This window comes from Vanessa cardui, chromosome 3, assembly GCF_905220365.1.
Source record: "Vanessa cardui chromosome 3, ilVanCard2.1, whole genome shotgun sequence".
Taxonomy (NCBI): Eukaryota; Metazoa; Arthropoda; class Insecta; order Lepidoptera; family Nymphalidae; genus Vanessa; species Vanessa cardui.
Genome location: NC_061125.1, coordinates 4,611,613 through 4,633,680, shown reverse-complemented (window position 1 = coordinate 4,633,680; position 22,068 = coordinate 4,611,613). Strand labels below are relative to the sequence as shown.

The window sequence follows — 22,068 nt, the reverse complement described above, 5'->3', positions numbered from 1 at the left end:
GATTGTACTTTATTTCCCATGTTTACAAAATTAAACTTTATAAAAAATAACTTAACAAAAAAATAAATGGCTAACTACAACTAGACTATTTTAACTTAATATATTTATTTACATAAAAGAATAATATTCGACTATTAATTTACAATTAAAATTACACAAAAATAAAATCTACGAGATTTTATTCGCAACGATGCGGTGAAAAGAGCGACACGTCTGTATAGCAACAGGCCTCGGCCGGCAGTGTCTGTACGAGGCGCTCACGCACACATGCTTACGCATTTTGGTCGAAAATAAGAAAATCTGATTTAAAAAAAATCTATTGATTTTACTAAATAATTAAGATAATAAATTTTTAGTATATTGTTTGTAGAATAATCTGACAAAAGACCAAAATTATTGAAGGTATATAAGTGTAGTTAAAAAACAAAAAAAGACTTTTTTAGAGGTAACTTTGCGATTTTTTTCTATCGTACCAAATTAATTACATCATGTTTTCAACACAATTAATAACTAGCATCTATCCTGAAGATTAACATATATTTTTTTCATTTGGTTTATTGCATTGGATTATATACTTTTTGGCATTTTAAAACTTGCATTTAGCTCATGTAGTCCCCTTAAAACTGATTTTGTTTCAACTACTTAAGCTTATTACGAATATCTACACTCAACATAATCAGTGTGTAACGCGCTAAAAGAAACTATTATTATCCTAGGAACCACCATTACGTAAATCACTATTTACATAAATTAAACTATTGTTTTAAAGTCTTGGGGGGTAAAGTAATGCACCGGATAGTGCAGTGAGCATCGGCGCCGCGATGTGTGGCAGCGACGCAGCGCAGTGCGCGCGGGGCTGCGCGCTGCAAGCGGCTACGTCTTGGGCGAGCACCCACGCCATACGACGCAGCAGGTTTCCAGCTTGGGCGGAACAGGCTCGTCCAGCCATTGCCACGCATGCGACGAATGCGTCACGGGCACTAAAATAAAACATACCGTATTTTTTAATCCAGTAACTAGATTAAATAAATATTCAATAGTCAGTATTAGTTAATAGTTACTATTTACTATTAAATAATAACACATTTAATATAAAATGGTAAAAGCGCCATTACTAAATACTTTAGCGCGAAACGATTCGAATACGAATCAAAGTAATTCCAATATAACGTAAAGCATTTATGAGTTACATTTTCAATTTGACAGCGTTTTGACGTACTTAATGCTTTCTAATTAAAATATAAATTTAACAATTAAGCGCTTTACAAATGTGTTTAATCATTTTTTTGAATATTGACGTTAATTAATTCTGAGAGAAAATCAAAAACGACAATACAGTCATGGTATGTTGTGCTGCAATAAACATTACACATTGTTAATTTAAACATATCGCATTTTTTGTACAGACAATCAAAGTTTACAATACTATCTATACTATAATTATTTAAAAAATATGTCTACTACTCTTTGTCTAAATGATTAAGAACAAATAGGATCTGTAAATATAATAAACAAATAATTCTAATTACCGAATTGTTATAATATCTATAACTTTGAGAAAAGGAAAATGAAGATTAAGCGAAGACTTCAAATTTCACTATTCTTTTTAAATAGGTTAAATATGTAAAAGTGAAGTCTCGGAATTGCGACCTTATAGAGTTCTACGTTGAGGTCATAAGGATACATTTTGTGGAGCTACATATCAGTGGGATTAAGTTTAAATAAGTTTAACTATGTTTTATTTTGAGTATAATTCACATGAACTTTGCATAGAGTAAAGTAAAAGTACAATATTTTATATTTTGATCTGTTTTTTATTAATTAATTTTAATTATATAGGATGATGTCGCAATTCGTAAAAGAAGGATCTGAATATAATTCTCGAAGTATTTGACGAGTTACCAGCACAGTTCCGTGTTCTTGTTGAAGTAGACGATGTGGTGAGAGCGCTCAGAGATGTCGCGGACAGCGAGCTGCAGTTCATCAACGCACCGAGACCAGTCCGGTGACACTAATGCCCAACATGTTGGCTCCTTTAGGAAATCTGTACAGAAAATTTCAAAAACATGCCTTATAAGTAATGGAGTAAACCAGGTACATGACATTATTTCTTAGTTCCCAAGGTTAGTGGAGCATTTGCGATGATATCCAATGAGACTATATGTCATGTCATGACATGTCACATTACCAATGCAACACCAACCTTGGGGACTAAAAGAATATCTGATGTGTGGTACGAATCACCAAGAAGAATCACCATAGCATACATTTATAAAAATCTTACCTCTCCGTAGCGCTGTTTCATTGGTACATAAGAATCGCATTAGTGCTCGTGCGCCGCCGATTTGTTGCTGTACCAATTTCTGACCGTCAGTTGGCAGACACCGTTTGATCCATGCATCCATACACGCCATACCCGTCTGATACGCCCTAAGATATTATACAATGCATTATAAAAATGGATGTTTGTTTTTTTTATTGTGATTCTAATTGATTCACGTTTTATGGGGTCGTCGCCAGTAGTTGACCAATAATTGCACGAGTCATTTGTTCTTTATATTGAATATGAAGAAATGGCCAGGAGGCGATTGTTTTATACCCAAGGTGTTGTAGAACCGTATACATTGCCTAATAAAAGAGTTAGATACTGACTCTATGTAGTCGAGTACGGAGTATTTTGAAGCGATTTTTTTTAATAGTGATTTAAGAGGCAGGTTTTGTATATGTCACCGTAAGATTACCAACATCGTTAGATTACAATCTAACGATGTTTGTATGTATGTATTATCTCGTCAGATTGTAAACTGTTGAAATATTGTAAACCATGAAGTATGATTGCAATTAACGCATTAATTTTACTATATTGTAATCTATAAAATTGTCAATTGTCAACTTATTTAAAATAATATCCAATGTAAAAAAACTAACTCAAAATAAATTTAAACTAAAATTTAGAGCAGTTCAATAGCTAAGTTATAAGTAAAACATTTTGTAATATAGCCTAATTAAGGTATTAATTAAGCAAGTCCAAGGAACTCTGTAACAGAGCACTGCACACACACAGCATGTTTTACAGTATCCTCACGAAGAGAACTTGGAAAGGAGAGTTATGTATTTCTTGTAAATTCGGAATAGATTATATATTTAATAAATATTTGAAGTTGTAATTGAACAATTTAAAAAAAAAAAATTAATAAATGTGATAACTTAAAAGTGGTTCATACGGCTAATAATAAAATATGTAAAAATCTAATTACTTGAAAAAATTTTAACTAACATATATATTTCTAAAAATATTATATAAAAAACTGCTTTTCCGGAGTGGATTGTACATTTATATAATAATCGTCCTTTGAAACAAAATTTGTTTCTTTACGTCATATGCAAATTCTTGTAAGTGATTACATTCAAGCTATACTCTACAACGATCTCTTTACATATTTTTTACTCAGACCTTTGTCCCGCTTAGATGCAAATAATATATATGGATATATGACTATAGCCAATTGGATAATTTAAAAATATTATATTTTCTGTTCTATATTGCCACCCCATCGGGTAACGCGAATAGAGAATGAAGCTACACTGACGCGCACAAATATCCATCACAACATTTCTTACGCACTTACCTAACTAGGTACCACCATAATGACCGCATAGTCGTCATAAGCATATAAATAATTACACACTGCTACTGATTCCTAATAAATGACTCTTAAGATTAAATAATTCGAAGTTATGTAGGCAACTTAACTACCTTGTTGGTTTAATGGGAGATTCGGAGGGCTTGGGTACAAACAACAGTTTGGACTGATAAAACAATTGGGTTTTTCTCTTAGACATTCTCAGAAGCAGCCCGGAGTCTAGAATTTGACATGAAAGTTTGTATGGTTCCGTGACTCGGAAACACGTAAATCCAGTGTTCCTGCGATTAAACTTTTATCGGGCGAGTAGTCAGATTTGTCGTTCCGTAGGATTACGAGAGAATCTATTTTTGGGATTAGAGCATGCATGTTTTTGCGTAAACATTTCTATATTACTAAATGTGTATACACAAGACAGATACACTCTTAGTGCTATAATGTCTCCCTCGAGATCAATCGCCTTGATCGATTGTCATAAGAACATAAACTGCACGTCATATTTATCAAATAACGTAAACTTTTTGTCCCAAAGGCACTACGTTCTTAAAAAAAGATTAAGATTTAAGACAATCCAATGCTGGTTGTTTGCCACCAATATAGCGTAATTTTAAACGAAACACACAGGTTTCTGATGTTATCCATCACCCCCAAACACGGCATGCATATCGTGTGACTTACACTTATTGAGACGTCCTCACTTTTGATCTCGCAATCTTGGGTATATAATCACGTTTTTAGAGACTCGGCTCTATCTCATATTTTTCGAATAAATAGATATTTAAGGCTCTCATATTATTTGAGCGAGTTATATAGGAGAGTCGGTGCTTATACATATATTATCAATGTTTATTTTCCATTACTTTTATCAACATTTTAAGACATTTCTTTGTGATCTGTTAACCTAATGAGCATCCACTATTATTATTGAAGCTTATATTATTATTATTATATTCGTTTTATGTATATCAAAGCAATCAATAATTTTTTTCTAATTGCAAAGAACCAACAAATTTAATTTATTACTTTATTCTATTATTATATATTGTTATTAAAATCAATACCGTCTTGTTATGTACACTTGAACGCTGCTTCTAAGTCGAGTTCTATGCCCAAAGGTTGTCTGAAAGATATCGCTTTCTATCGACTAGACCGCCTTTGTATATTTTCCCTTGCTTCTGAATTCAATTTCTTATTTGATTTTATATGTACCTAGATCTATAGTTATACTTAAATGTAAATAGTTAATACAATCCCTTAATATTTTTGAAAAATAATTTTTTGTCACTATAATTTTAAGTAAATATACAAAAAAAGCTAAAATAATATGTTTAAAATAATAAATAAACATATGATTCATAATAACGACTTGGACTTATTGCTGCTTTGCGATGACAAGAGAGACCAATTAAATTAAATTACGAGCACATAAGCCATAACATCTTAGATATCTATTTACACTTGTGGGTAACAATCAAATATGCCTACAGTATTGTTAGGGAAACTAAATGTATGGAAATGACAATTTTTGTTACGAGATGTAACTTCTCTTCAAAGGGACGAAAAGTTTAACCTAGCAGTGGGTCATATGCATATATAGGCTGTCTATTCCTTAAGTTATAAAAACCACCTAACGGATCCGTATATTCGGTAATATAACTCGCTTGTTTCGAAATCGTCATTTATCTGTCACTAATTAATCACTCGTTAGGCTTATTTCGTCCGAAAGTATACGACATTCTAATATAAATAAAAAAAATCATATATTCTCACTGGCAATGGGCATCTAGTTCTTCTCTTGTGCGAGGTAGGCCCACTGGCGTTCGCGGTGTCATGTCTACGCAGGTCTTTAACTCGCTAGGATCGCAGCTGTCTTCATTTATTTGTGCTCCGCCACCATCTGTAACAAAATAATGGAGTGGATGTTAATATATAAAACAATGTCATTATTTCGTTAATGAGACGTCCAGAGTTCGTAGTTAAAATAAAAAGTAAAAATTAAGTAACAGCTTGGAATTGGTCCTCGTCAATTTCCATGAGTTCATAATGCCACTCCTCCCCTTTTACTATTTATTCCATCACGATAATCTAATGTCAATTGGTACACGTGTGGTAGACATGCAGCCTACTTATAAATATATTTCATTGGATTTCGTTATGATGTTGCCCATGTTGCAAAAAATAATAAAACCCGAAGGATCTTATTGAATTTATTAATATAATTAGGATTTAATAGATTGGTTTTTGATTTTATTAACTAATACTACATTTGTCTATCTATATATATGTAAATAGACATCACTACTAAAGTAACGAACACTTTAGATAGTTTTTTAATTATGAATTTTGGTTTTGGCCTTGACAGAAATTAGAAGTCTCCTTAAAGGTTAAGGTTTGCGTTCATTCAATGCTGTCTGAATCTTGCTTACAGCTTGTGTCATAATCAACCGATTCATCATCCACTTCGACGCTGTGGACATTCATTCTGTTTTTATCTCAAAAGTTATAAGTAGAATGAATGTTAACTATCTCATAAACAGTTATTCAGTTATAAATTCTACGTATTACTTTAAACAAAACAACGAGCTGTGGCTTATGCCAAAATTGTGTTTGAAATTTGTTCTGCTTTTGTTTTTCGTATTTATTTCAAATCCATACATGACACAAATAAAGTTTTGAACAAAATGTGATTTTTCTCTCAAATCTACTAAAATAAAGCATGTGTTATATATTCAGTTGGAAATTATTATTGGAAGTTGTAAAATAAAACGAAATCCGCAAAAATATAATACCAGGAATTTTGAGTGCAACTACCATTTCATATTTTTTATCCAAGTAACATGACTTTATCTGAGAGTGTTGCAGAATAAAATTAGCATAGAGATTAATTTCTCTTACAAATGTACATCTTTTCACGATGTTTTCCTTACCGCCGAGCATGAGATGTTATAAATACAAATTAAAAATACGAATTGGACCGTCCCAGATTTATGTATGCTGTTAAAGTTATCAATCCAATAACTAGAAACGACTGTTTTCTAGAGTTTTGTAGTTTTAATTATGTAAATGATTATTAGCAAACACCACAAAGGTTTACTCGATGGATTTGTGTATTGCCGTCTGAGTAGATGCCACCCACTCAAGAGATATTCCGCCAACAATCAAAACTTAGTATTGTTGTGTTGCGGTGTAGATGATGTATAAGCTAGTGTTACTACAGAGAGGTCCTAATTCCCAAAGTAGGTGTATAAGTAGTGATTTCTTGTAACGCTGTTGTCTATGGGCGGAGATGACTACTTACCATCAGGTTGCCACCATTTATCCGTCAGCCTATCTATCTATATGATAAAATTATATTATTTTAAGTTTTGATATGTACCTGCCTTTTTTATTTTGTATTTATTTTTTAATTATTATTGTATAAGTGTTGACAACGAATACCGATGTACGGATAAATCCAGTGGGATTTTTGTTACATCGTTGTCTACGAGTATATAAACAAAGCGTGTATATTTAATAAATCAATAAAAACAATAAAAAAAGAGAAGGAGGTCAGGTTCACTTTCTATTTCAGTAAATATTACTCGTGGCTAAAACCACCATTGCAGCCACTGTTTTGATATATATTTTTTGTATAATACTTTTTTATTTGCAAAAAGCTTTATTTCAAGTTTGAACTTTTATTGAAATTTATTACAGTGAAACAAAATATAGACATGTTATGAAACGTTATTGATTGCTTATTATATAAATGAAATGAATGCTTCAAATCCCGTAAGCGCCTCTAGCGCTTAGACGACCTTTGTGTCATCGAATTGCCAGTCAAATTGTTTGCAGTATCGGCATTTGTCAGGTTTGACCTTTTATGATTTTGAAGGATTCATTATGTATATAAATATAAAATATGTATTTATCTGAACACGGCCAACTAATAAATGACATTGATAAAAAATAGATTCAAAATGTTACATTCGAAGAAAAATGACTATATATAAAATACAAATAATGCATTAAATATGAGAGCTAAATGAAGGTAGAGTCGGGACTGGCGTTGGAATGATAAATTATTTATGTATACATAAATATATAATTGTGTAATGATGAAACGAAATTTTAATTACTCTATACATACTCAAATAACATGCAATTAAAATTGTCAGAGGTGAAAGCTATAGCATGCTGTATTTAAATTTCAGTAGTCGAATAAATATTCCAGTGAATGTCGCTTTCCTAGCCGTCGTGCAGAGTCCGGTCACGTTTTTAATAAGTATCCCACCTATGTTAATAAGTAAATACTTCCCCGACTATGGCAAAAAATGCGCCATGTAAGAAACATTTAAAAATTCATTCTTGGACGTTATATTGACTTTAGTGTGACCAGAAATTTTTACAACGTATAAATTATAAAAAAATATTTATTATTGTATTATAAACAATAAATTACAACATTTTCATTATATTTTGATTATTAAGTCTTTTGATTTCACTCAAACTCAAATTCCTTTATTAAATATAGAAGCATTACACTTACTTTTAGATTTTCATATTACTACTACTATTTACTTTTTGCACCTTAACAAAATAATAATACTCAAGAAGTTATGTCGAAGGCGCCTATTATGGTATGGGCATGTAATGCGGGAGAATGAGGAACGTATTGTGAGGAAGGCCTTGAGCATGGTTGTGGATGGATGTAGAGATAGATGACGACCAAGGAAACGATGGATGGATTGTGTGAAAGACGATATGGTTAGAAATATTGTTACTTGTGAGATGAAGTCTGACAGAGAAATATGAAAGGATAAGACATACTGCGCCGACCCTAAACATAATTGAGATAAGGGCAGTAGGATAAACAAAATAATAATACCATTAAAACTCTGCGCTTAGTTAGTTAGTAAGCTATAAATAAGCTGCACAGTAAATCAAAGTTTTTACAAATGTGGTTGGTTTTCACATTGCAATTATTAAATATTGGAAGGCGATTATTAAATAAGTTTTGGTCGTGAAACTGAATTCCTATTAGATTGCATACTTTGTTCAGGCGAGTAATTAAATGGTTTGTTTTTATATATTATATTCGATTAGCAAGAAAAAGTTATTTAGTTTGGTTTGTCGGTCGTATTGTCAAAATATAAATAGATATTTGATAAAAGTATGTTTGCAAAATAACTGTCGTAGTACATAATTAGCGAAACTTTATTACGAATTTTCTAAAAAATACGATGAAAAAAAAAATTCACTTAATTAACTTTGTTTGCTTTAAATTAGGTGACTCGTTAAATGACAGCAATTTCATTATATCATTACGTAGACTCGCTAGCGACCCAAAAGATTACTTCAAACGTATCCTGATCGCTTGATATAATATTCAATTAAACTAAATATTAATTATTATTTAATGAAAGCGTCAAATTATGATAAAATGAACAATTATTTTGGAGAATAGTAGAATATATTTATTAAACAGTCAATGTATAAAGGTTAGTCCAAATAGCCGTCACAATAGATTAAACAAGAGTCGGATGTGAGACACACGATATGGAAGGGATTTAACTTAAAGCAGTAAACTAACAGCCTCAATATCGCACTGCTGCGTTTAAGTCTGCTGTCCTTTTGAGATAACGATTGGGAGATTATCCAATCACGCAGCACTAAAGGTTTGGTGGATACACACGTAGTGAATTTTCATCCCGAGTCACAGTTTTACCTCTCATTTTTTTCATTTCATTTCATTTATACTACAAAAACGGCAAAAATCTCGCGTTGTTTCTCTTTTGAAATAAACCTGATTTACAATTATTGCTTTAAGGTAAAATCAAGCATTTTATCCAGTGCTTCTAACGAGTTTTACCACTTACTTTTGTACTTGTTAAATCGTGTATTACTTTTGTATAGGTTAATAACGATACTAGTCGCAGGTGGAGTGTATGAGCGTTGACTTTTAACGCGAAATACTAACCTATGTAAACTTTCAAAGTACAACAAGTAAGAGGCCGCAGATGCGATATATTACATGATCCCGAAGCCTCTCCGATCCGTGTCAAACTGCCATAGAAGATTATAGTTGTTAAGAAACCGGCCTGGTACCTTCCTAAACATAATAAATTACGTTTTTTTTACATAATCTTTTATTTTAGCTGTGAGTTTAGTCATGTGATTGACTATGTAACCCGATACAAAGAAAACACAAAAATTAAAATCAAAAAGACTTGACATTTAATTTAACCTAATATAGGTTCATTAATATTATACATCAATTGCTCTTTACTTTTTGTAAAGGGTATTATTAATCAATTGCGACCAAAAAAATCAACAAAAAGATTACAAGGCTGCCAGGTCATGGACTCAAATTACACAAAAGAAATAATATTCAGTGTATTAATAAAGTACTTCTTAGAAGCAGAGAGCTTGGACTATAGCATCGTTTACTCTTCATTCCTTCCTTGTGCTGTGTGCTCTATGTCTTCGTAACAATTGGCTAGTCTTCGATGAAAATGACAGCTGCAGATGGAGTATGCCAGAAATATATTATCCTTTGTTCCTATGCAGGAATAAACATAATAATTTCAACTATTACAATTAGCAAAACTAGCTAACAAAACCTTAATTACAAAACAAAGAGATCTTTTTTTTCTCACTTAATTTTTGGACTTTTGTCCTACATAATGCAGGTCAGTCCACCATCTCAGGGAGATTCTGATAAACAGTTATAATAAAATATGGATAGAAAAAAATATACCTATTCAATTCATTATGATCTTTCTTTATTATGACATACTGAGGCGGACGAGTAAATGGGCCATCTGAGGTAAGTATTAGTATTTGGAAATGATCGTCTCCAGACTGTTACAAATAATAAAAATATGTTTGTTATTACAGTACATTAAACATAAAAATTAAAAAAAAACACGCTGAGTTTCTTTCGCAGTTTCTCAGGTCCAATGTGTTAAATTCCGAACCGTTGGTAGATTTTTGACTATCATCAAGCAAGTGTTCAGTATCAAATATATTGACTTTGACTTCCTTTTAAAAGCCTTTAAATGTGTCAGACATTAGTCATCGTTCCATTATATAAAAAGGAGAAACCGTTGAATTTTTCTTTTCATAATTATATTCTCACATGATACAATAATACTCGTCTCAGTTCTCATTTAAATTAATCCCGCGGGACACATATTCATCCGTACATCCCGACCGCATCTTATAATATTAATTGTTATTTAATGAAAGCGTCATATGATGATAGAATTAGTAGGATGATGATAGAAATAATAGAAAATACTATTTTGGACAATAGTGGGATATCTTTATTAAAAAGTTCCCGTCCAAATAGGCGACGCATTGAACTAAACAATCGCATGTAAATATATATATACAAACTAAACATTTGTATATATATATTTAAGCATTTAATGTTGTTAATTCTTATGTTAATAAAAGTGTCATCGCATGTGAGACACACGATAAAGAAAGTAATAAAGTGACAGCCTGTAAGTGTCCCGCTGTTGCGTATTTTAACGTGTACCGTGACAACAGTACTAGTTGCAGTTGGATTTGTGTGAGCGTTGATTTTACGAAATACTAACTTAATAAATTTGTAACAAATTTACAACAGCTGCTAAGAACGATTCCCGAGACACAATGTCAGTTTATTTTGAGAAAATGTTATATTTCTTATCGGGAAAAATGTCTACCGCCGCACAGTTCGGAAATAAACATTTCAGGACATGAAAAGAACCTGCAAAGGAAACTGGATTGGGTTTTTTAATTGAAATAAAACTATTATTGGTTTCAAAATAATAATAACACATTATTTTTCATTCGAATAGTAGCCTGAATGTGATAATGCCGTTAAATGTAATTAATTCTTATTGTCATTTTAATATTCCAAGTTGGATTATTCGAGAACAAAGTTGATAAATATCACATAAGCCGGAACGTCTTGTAAAAGAAAGAGAATTTTAAGATTGAAGGTATTTACCGCGTTCGATGTAATGTAAACAGTGTAGTAGCGGTGGTATACTGTTATTTAGTTAACTTTAGATTATTATTTTTTTAGCTCCAATCGCAGGAGTTGTACAGACACAAATAAATTTGACTATAAAGTGACTTGATATGGTTGGTCAAAGGCTTAAATAAATCAACGAGACAAATTACATTTTAAATGTAGGCGAAGCTGTTGTCGGAACTTAATAAGTAAAATTAAATGTTTACTTAAGTAGTTAAGTGAAATAGTATTATATAGAGGAGGTCTGAAACTTACTCCACCACGCTGTCCCAATGTAGGTTCGGGGATACACGAGACAGATACCTCCTCAAAAGGGCGAGGAGTCCTTTAGCAGTTATGCAAACATTTTTGATTTTTGATAATATTATGAAAATACATAATATTGTTACAAACATATTTTAATGCAACTCTAAGCGTATATTTGTTATAAACTTCTCGAGCTCCGAGTCTATAAATAGACCGTTTTTGCGGAATAAAAACAGTTTCGATATCTGTAGCGTTGCCGTAAAGTAATATGACGTAACATTTAATAATACGAAAATAAACTTATACTAATTGAGCAGTATCATTCAAAAAGTTTTAAATTATTTTTAATTATTCCCTTCCTACTTTTTCTGGTGAGACGACTCTTTGCAGTAACACCTACTCTTATTCATATTTATTATCATTAATCATAATATATATTCTACTGCTATTGATAGCTGAGTTTAAGGCTTCATCAGTATTTTTCGTTTTCTTCATTTATTTGTCGAACTCGGCACGGCACGCATTCGCTTACGCGAATATTTTATGATTTTATAAGTTTTCTTATTATTAATAACATAGTAAAAACATTGTAGCAGGCAATAATAGTATATATTTTATTTATTTATTTATTTTAGAGATAGTGTTATGCTTCTTATTTCGTAGAATACCAACGTTTATTATTGGTATATAATGTTAATTGTGCTACATTATATAAGTATTAATCTGTATTGTGAAACTGAATAGTCTTTTGTTTGTAACAGTTTCTATTACATGATAATAAAATGAAATAAAATACATCAACACTGATGTATCTTTATTTGTACCTCCAATTATCTTGGTCTTCAGAATTAATAAAACATCAGTACTGTTTTAATGCAGGTGAGGTTCTAGTATACTGGTAGGTGAAGTGAGATGTTTCAGAAATATTTTTCGATTAATTTTGGTGGCCTTGATATTGGTATAACATAAAACCAATTTCAAATTTATGTGTTAATTCGTTTAATTTAAAAGAGATGTTTTTTCATACTTTACTATAAATAATGAAACGACTTATTTTCTAACTGTGTAGATTAATCAAATAATAATTATTTTATGTACATCCAAGAAACTCAAGTACACAGTTTGTTTATAGGACTATCTAAATCTCTGCTCTGACCCCGACACTCATATAAAATGTAATATCAGAGTCAGAAATTCCTCGACAATTTATTACTCACACTAGATTAGATTCCACAATAGGCAATACTTTTAAAGGTGTAAATGAAAAAATAAATAAATAAACAATGATTATTAGATTGTTTGAGGGCGTGTTTTGTATAGTAAACTGTCCTAACAATATGTTACAAATAACACATGATAATGTGTAACGAATAACACGATACGTAATGTAATCCGACAGAATCAATTTGCTGGAACATAGTGTGGGATCATCCGCAGCAAATATCCATAAGTCTTGATCTTCAACCGCGCATAATGTCTCTTATCTTGTAAAATATCCAGAATATTTCAAACACGTCCTCGTAATGATATTCTTTTATAGGAAGAAGACCGCGATTAACATATCTTTAAGTTTTGAATATTATTATGAATAAGTGCTTATTAGTATACTATTTCGATTTGTACTTAATTTATGTTTTTAAATGCATTTCTCGTTTGTTGTTTTTAACATTCAACGAAGTCTAAAATATCTAGTTGATAATGATATTATTCACGCTTATATGACTCACGATATGTGCGATATGGAAAACAATATAAAATAATACTTACTTGCAATCAAAAGAGTTGTAAGAAGAAAGAAAAACATGGTCCCATAAATTGTTTTATTACACCTTAATTTTAAGCAATTCTTGTATCGATATATTTATCCACAGAACTTTGTCACAGTGAAATTGAAACTTCAACTCGCTTCAACACGCTCGTTTCCAAGCGAAGCTCGTGTAACGTCCACACCGGGGTAGAACTCCCGCTTAACTAACGGGAACCGCGCCGGGAGGTTTGCTCTTGTAACTTATGCATTAGAGACATAACTTACTTATTTACTCTGTGATTTATTTTGTTAATTGGTAACGCATATACACAAAGCCTTGAGTTATTAAGTGATATATTGGTTTAATTTACACATTATTAATAAATATATCAAGGACAATACTTAGAGAGTATATTTTCATGTTATAATTCACGTAATTCTTTGGGATTTTTGCCTAAGAGTAAGTGGTTAATTTATGTTTATTATAATTAATATCGTGATTGTCGAATAAGGAACCTACGTTTATCATTTGAAATCCGCCATATGTGTGCCCACAACTCCGCATTGGAGTAGCGATGAGAGATAACCTTAACTTTCCTATTAAGAGTAAGAGGGCCTTTATTGTTTACTTATGAATATAAACTAATTAAAAGTACTTATTTATTTGTGAGAAAAACACCAACTTAACCCACCGCCCTCATTGGTCCGGTTACCTTTCTGATGGTTTTCACTGCATTAAATGCTTTGTCCTGGCTTGTCGGCAACATTTATTTTTAATAATATTTTTTCATTCACATTCAAAAAATGTACTTCTCTTCTCACTGTCACTTAAGGGTGTAACCATGTGGCGGTTTCAAAGCCCTTTTAAAGCATAGACGAGGCGAAGAGGCGACGAGGGGGATAAATAAACAGAGATAAAAGAAATGGTTTAGACATGATACATTTTTTTTATAAGTAAAAAAAATAACTTAATAAAAGTTATGTAACAAAACGTGTAATAAATGTACTAAGAAACAAATTATGTAGGCTTTGAACTTTTAAACTACCCAACTGATTTTAATGCGGTTTATCAATAAATAGAATGATTCAAGAGAAAGTTTATGTACAATACATACATATTATATTAGATTTTAAATCAACATGGTTATTTTTATTATTACAGTTATTAAAAACGGGATATTTACCATGTTTTTTATTTGATGGAGTTCGATATTTCGACATTATCAAAGAAAGCCCTGTTCACAAGAAAATATATATAATCTCTCGAAAAAGAAAAAACATACTTTAATACATATTAAAGTAGAGAAAAGCCGATAACTTCAACTTTCTTGGGCAGAAAAAAGGCGAAAATGTTTTTATATTTTTGTTTTTCAATATAAAAGTTATATTATATTTTGCCATAGGTACAGTGTTGCCGGGCGAGTAAATTAAAAAGGAGTTCAATTTTAAGTGTTATCACTCGGTAATAATAATAACTTGACCGCATGGCGTTGCAATAGTGTTTTCTGCTAATATTTGCACGCTGATCCGCCTGGCGCCCGCGGATGCACGTTGGGCTTGTTGTTCCGGATTACAATTGTTTAATTGATTTTACACTATGTGCGTTGCGTTTGTTATAAAATGTTTTTTTTTCTGAACAATTTCGGCTACTATGGACATTCTTAAGACTCCAACGACAAAGGAATGACTGTAACTCGACCCGACTCAAACTCCAACTTTTGAAATGATGGCGGTTCTTTATTTACCCACATGGTTAAATTAAAAAAAACTCAAACAAATGACCATAACACCTCGTAAGTATATGTGTATAATTAATCTGATTCTTAAAAATTTTCATTGAGTAGCAATAATTATCATCCATAGTCCTAGTTTAGCCAAAATATCAACTCCTCTGTCGAGGTACTCAACAAGATTTTATTACTGGCACTTCAAGCCATGCAATGGCTCGACGCAGTATTAATATTATGCAAACAAGTGAATAAAACTGCCCATTGGAATAGTAGCCGGAAACGTTTCAGATCTAAATACATTAAGTCGTTTAACATTTAATCTAGAACCTATGACTGATTCTCTAATATTTCTAATTGACGGAATTTCACCAGCTACGAATGTGACCATATTACTTGGACAAATTCATATCTTATGTAACATTTTTGTAAGGACTAATTAACTAATAATAATATGTTCTTTTCATTATATCTAATAATGCTTGTTGTTAGATTTAATGAAGCGAGATTGATTCAAACTTTTATCAGTATTTTAATCAGGCTATAAATGTAGCGAAGAACATACTTTGAAATATGTTTAATAACGACCTTTTTTCAAGAAGCTATTCTTTTTTTTAAAAAAAACCTTCGTTCATATCATTATAGATAGTGTGTGAGTCGGATATGTGTTGAAAATCACCACATAGTATAAAACAAATTCGCGTTCTCTGTCCCTACATACCTATGTATGCTTAAATCTTTAAAACCACGCAACAGATTTTGCGGTTTTTTTAATAGATAGAATGATTCAAGAGGAAGTTTTTTGTTACAATACATAGACAATGCTGAGGGCTGATATGGCCCAGTGGTTAGAACGCGTCCAGACAAGCATCACTATATATATGTGCTTAATTTGTGTTTATAATTCATCTCGCGCTGCATGTGTATAATTTAATTTAAATTCAGCCACGCGTGCATTCCACCAACCCGCATTGGAACAGCGTTGTCGAATATGTTCCAAACCCACTCCTCAATGGGAGAGGAGGCCTTAGCCTAGCAGTGGTAAATTTACAGACTGCTATTTTACTTTACATAGACAATATAGTAATTAAACAGTGATAATTTTAGAAGTTTCTAATGTGATGTCAAAAATAAACATATATATATAAATATATATAAATATATATATATATATATATATATATATATATATATATATATATATATATATATATATATATAAATGAATTGCTGTGCGTTAGTCTCGCTAAAACTCGAGAACGGCTAGACCGATTTGGCTAATTTTGGTCTTGAATTATTTGTGGAAGTCCAGGGAAGGTTGAGTAAGTATGATAAAAATGCTAAGAATATAATAAAAACAACAAAATTGTTTTTCCTTAGAAATAGATTTATTAGAGGATTATCATTGATTTTCTATTAATTTCGATGTTAGACAATAACACATTGATGTTTTAAAATTTATTTTGCATTATTTACATCATCGTTACATCAATTTTTCGAATTTATATATATAAAAATAAGTGGCATTTTCGATGTCACTTTATAACTCAAGAACGGGCTCACCTATCCTAACCAAATTTTCAGGGGTTGTTTGGACTATTTAGTAGATGGTTTATGTGAAGTTTGCACAAAATCGGTCGAGTGGTTCTTCATTAATCACATTTTTTGTAACAAATGAATTCAATAAATGACGGGTCATTTTGTTAATGGAGAATTTTTAGACGGGGAATTGTACTGTCAAAATAAAAGTAAGTATTAAAAAAATATGAGTACACTGATCCACCAGTTTCAATAGGTAATACGAATAATTTCAACTTATTATTTCCAAAAAGAAAAAACATTTAAAAGTACAGCGTTTGCATTTATTTTCATATCTAAATACACAGAAAAAATTAAGTGCCATGAATTTTTATTCGTATTCAAAAATAGCGCAATGGCCAAGATCCTACAGGTATGCAAATTTATTATTTGGGACGAATGCACAATGGCCCTTAAAAGATCAGTGGAAGAACTGGAACGTACGTTGAAAGATCTTCGTAACAACCAAGTATTTTTGGTAGGGCCATGATTCTGTTGTCAGGTGATTTTCGTCAGACTCTTCCAGTTATTCCCTGATCAACTGTTGCTGATCAACTAAACGCATGCCTTAAATCATCAAAATTGTGGCGGCACATAAAGACACTCCAAATAAGATAATGAAAAACGTCATTGAGGCAACAATCATAAAGGGTAAATATAAAGGAAAGGATGTCTTGATCCCGCGTATACTAATAATTCCAACGGATTTAAAATTCAATTTTAAACGTCTATAATTAATTCTATTAAATCTAATTTCCCGTTTGCCTGGCCTTTGCTGTGACAATAAATAAATCGCAAGGCCAGTCGTTGGAAGTTTGAGGAATCAACTTGGAGTTTCCCTGTTTCGCGCATGGACAATTATACGTCGCTTGGTCACCACGAAACAAAACAAAAAAATTTAGTTTATCAGAAAGCTTTAAATTGATCAACAGAGTGTATCGTTACTGTGTGTGTGTCATATATATGTCATATCATATCAAATTGAAAACTTTTAAATAGCCAGTATTTCAAACAAACTTTCTTTTGTAAGTATCTAATTTTTGTGCCGTGACTATTTTCAGCAATATAAAGTACACAATATTTAAAAAATATTAAAAGTATGTTACTTATAATATTTTTACATATGTCACCATAATAAAACTTGACCACCTATATTTTACCTGTGTTGTATTTAGTGATATTTTATTGATTTGTATTGTAAATGAGTTTCAAATTAAAACTAAGGCCAGTTTACACTAAATGGTTTTGCAAACTTTATGTTAGGATTATAATTAATAATATTAATAATTAATTTAGGACTATAATCATAGCGAAATGGCAATTTATCACGCAACCTCATGATTCCTGTGTCATTGAAAATATACAAAAAATTATTCAGTGTCGCTTTTAATGTAAGTATCAGTTATTTCACCGGTTTCGCTGCGTGCAATGGATTCTATGCACATCACATTTGGACTAATTTAAGCATTTCGATTAGGGCAGTACAAGGTTTGCCGGGTCAGCTAGTACGAAATATAATTAACATTAAATTTATTCGCTTAATTTAATTTCAACGATAAATTTGTTATTATATTTAACACTTTATACGCTCACACGATACAAGATTGATAGTACGATTGGGCTAGTTGTCGGGATATTTATCGTTGATGAATATACTTTAAATTACGACCCGAATTTGTATGGCATGCTTTCAACTTTTAACTTTATAATTTAGCAATATAATAAAACAATCTTTGTATATGTAACAATTGAAATAATAATATGAAGTTCACGCTTGTTACGTTGAGACTCAAAATTTAGAGCTAGTTCGGTATATAAAAATATAATAATATACAAAAACCTTCTCCGAAACATGCTGCGTCTTCTGAAATCTCGTATAAGTATTGTGTAAATTGGGTTAATTTTTTTTTTAATTTCAAAACAACAACAAAGTTGCTTAACTAAGTAGTATAAATTGAAATAAAAAGGCAGAATAAATAAATAAAAAATTTAACAAAAAAACAAACAGACTTCAAAGAAAACACTATTTAAAAACAAATTAATATGCACTAAAAAGTAAAAAAGTAATAATTACGTATTCAAAACATTTAATAATAATAATAATAATAATATTCTTTATTCATAACAAATAATTTACAGATTAAAATGAGTTCCCTGGTTCTTGTGATAAGCAAAAGCCTGTGCCACAACAAACCAGTGTGCTCTTCCATTATTAACTTCTTAAAGGTAAATTATACATGTGAGAACGTAACCAAATTATACATAAAGAAATAAAAACAATAAAAGATAAGGAGAATGAATGCTTGTGTGTGCGCGCGCGCGCGTGAATGTGCGTGTGCGTATGTGTATTTGTGTGTGTGTGTGTATGTGTGTGTGTGTGTGTGTGTGTGTGTGTGAGAGAGAGAGAGAGAGAGAGTAAATTTGTGTGTTAGTTGTATGTTTGATGTTTGGTCGGGCGTAGGTATGTATATATATGTATATATGTTTGCATATAGATTGTACGAGACGCGCATACTACCCCCTTAAGGCTGTAGGAGCTTTTCAGTTTTTTGGTAGTCTAGCGAGGACAGCCACTTCAGAACAATCACTTTTAATTCTTTAAGGGATAGAGAGTAGAAGTTTAATATTTTATTAGCCTGATTATATATGTAGATGGACAAATAATTACTCTGTCTCCTAGCCAGAGCAGTGCGAGTCCTTGGAAGCACAATTACATTCCTAACTACTCGCCTACCGCTATTTATAATAGGGTCGTACGGGGTGTGCTGATGTTGCCAAACAATAGACTGTAGTATGAACAATTGTCTAACCGTTAATACTGAGCATTTTTTATACAATTCTACAGTCGGAAATCTATAAGGGCTGAATGTCATTGTTTTAAGCAGGGATCTTTGGGCTCTCTCAACTAGTATCATATGAGATTTTGCGGCACCTCCCCAAACAACAACGCAGTAGCTTAAAATCGACTGCACTAGGGCATAATAAACGCTACGCAAAATATCGAGATCAACTACGTCTCTGAGTTTTTTAAAAATCCAGATAAGTTTGCGAGTGCGAGTTGCTAACAATTCAATATGCTGCTGCCAGCCAAGTTTATCATCTAATACAACACCCAAGTATTTGACCGTAGAGGATCTAGATATAGACAAACATGCACAAGAATCAGTCGTCGATGAATGGCATGTGTGAACCCTAATTTCGACGTTAGGGATACTAATTTTAGCAGTAGTGAATTGTAAAAATGTTGTCTTATTAATATTTAAAGTTAAGCCATTTGTCTGTAGCCAATCAGTTATCCTACATAACCCTTCCTGAGCCCTGTCCCGTACTTCGTCCCAAGTTGCTCCATAAAATACAACAGCCGTGTCATCAGCATAAGCAAAAATTTTACCAGCAGTTAAGATTGTTTGACACAAATCGTTAATATAAATCAAGAACATAGTGGGACCCAGAACGCTACCTTGTGGGACTCCGTATGTGACGGGCACCATATCACTAACTAGATCATCAATTTTAACTTGCTGAGAACGACCAGTAAGAAAACCAGAGTACATGGACAGAGAAGTACCTCGTATACCAATCCTTTCCAGTTTCTCCACAAGGGCTGTTATCGAGAGCGTGTCAAAAGCCTTTGCTAAGTCGAGGAAGATACCGATACATTTATCCCCGGAGTCGATATGACTGGTAACATAATCAGTTAGATTACGTACCGCGTGTGAAGTGTTTTTGTTAGATCTAAAGCCAAATTGATTATTAGACAAGATTTCAAATTTTGCCAAAAAGTTCATAAGTCTTTTATTTAGAATGATTTCTATAATTTTTGATAGAGATGTAAGCACTGAGATCGGTCTATAGTTTGTGACATCCTCTCGACTCCCACCCTTGTGGACTGGGGTAACAAGAGCCCTCTTGAAAACTTTGGGAAAGATTCCTTGTTCAAAACAAAGCTTCAATAAGGCTGTGAGAGGAGGAACAATGATATTTTTAGCCAGTTTTAAAAATTTACTTGAAATCATATCATATCCAACGGCGCAATTTGTTTTAAGGTTATTAATTATTGATTCGACTTCAGCTTCATCTGGCGGTAAGAGGACCATAGAGTTAGGTAGGTGCGGAATTTTAGGAGTTGTTAGGGTATGAAGGCTTTCAATGTTGCTCGCTAACTTACTGCCGATGTTTGCAAAATAATTATTTACAGCTGTAACAGCCTTAGAAGGTTCATCATACTTATGTAAAAGTTCTTTAGATGAAACTTTTTTATTCGAATTGCCTACTATGGCTTTGAGAGCAGACCAAGTTTGCTTATTATTTCTAGCGTTCTGAATTAAGGACTTGTCGTATTGGATTTTGAGTTTTCTAATTAGTAAATTACAAAAATTTCTATACCTTTTATAGCTAATTTCTGTCACAGTATTATTTGGATCAGCTCTGAATCTTTTGTGCAACCTATCACGATGGCGGATGCATCTAAGTATGCCAGGAGTGATCCAGGGTTTGATAATTTTTTTCCTACTGGGAATTTTGATCTTCTTTGAGGTACTATTAATAACGTAGGAAAGTTTTTCAACAAAAGAAGACGCTGCTACATCGGCATTAGGAGATAAATAAATAAATGAGAAATCGATGTTTTTAACACCATCTACGGCTGCAACAAGATCTGTTTTTATAAAGTAACTATCACTAGGTGGTTTTGGGCACGTTAGACATAAACTAAGCAAAACCGAGCCATGATCGGTAACAGTAGAATTCATTACAACGACAATAGCGCGAAATTTTGTTTTAATAAATATATGATCTAAACAATTTTTAATTCGTGTTGGAAAGTAATGACCTGGAAGAAGTCCGAGTTCCGCCATTAGATTGAGATACGACGAGCTGTTTTTGTCACTACTCCCCCGCTTAATGTCAATATTCATGTCACCTATCAAAAATATGTTAGCACACCGAATGGGCCTAATTATATTGTCCAATGAATTCAGAAATATGTCGGCATTATAAACAGAAGGGGATCGATATGTACAGACAAGAATTAAATCTGGTATAATTTTTAAAACCGCAAAGTTTGCACCATGCCCCTCCGGTTCCGAAAAAGTACAGCGCAAACCATCCCTAACGTAA

The 22,068-nt window shown here is 32.1% G+C and overlaps 1 protein-coding gene across 1 annotated transcript; it reads right to left on the bottom strand.

The window, feature by feature from the left end:
* Positions 1-629: 629 nt before the first annotated feature.
* LOC124543677 lies at positions 630-13,859 on the bottom strand. Its single transcript, XM_047121940.1, has 5 exons — positions 13,666-13,859; positions 5,415-5,541; positions 2,285-2,430; positions 1,903-2,044; positions 630-980 (listed from the first exon to the last, which is right to left on the bottom strand). Exons 1-5 carry the CDS (start codon positions 13,700-13,702, stop codon positions 764-766), a joined length of 669 nt encoding a protein of 222 aa, XP_046977896.1. The 5' UTR covers positions 13,703-13,859; the 3' UTR covers positions 630-763.
* Positions 13,860-22,068: the final 8,209 nt, after the last annotated feature.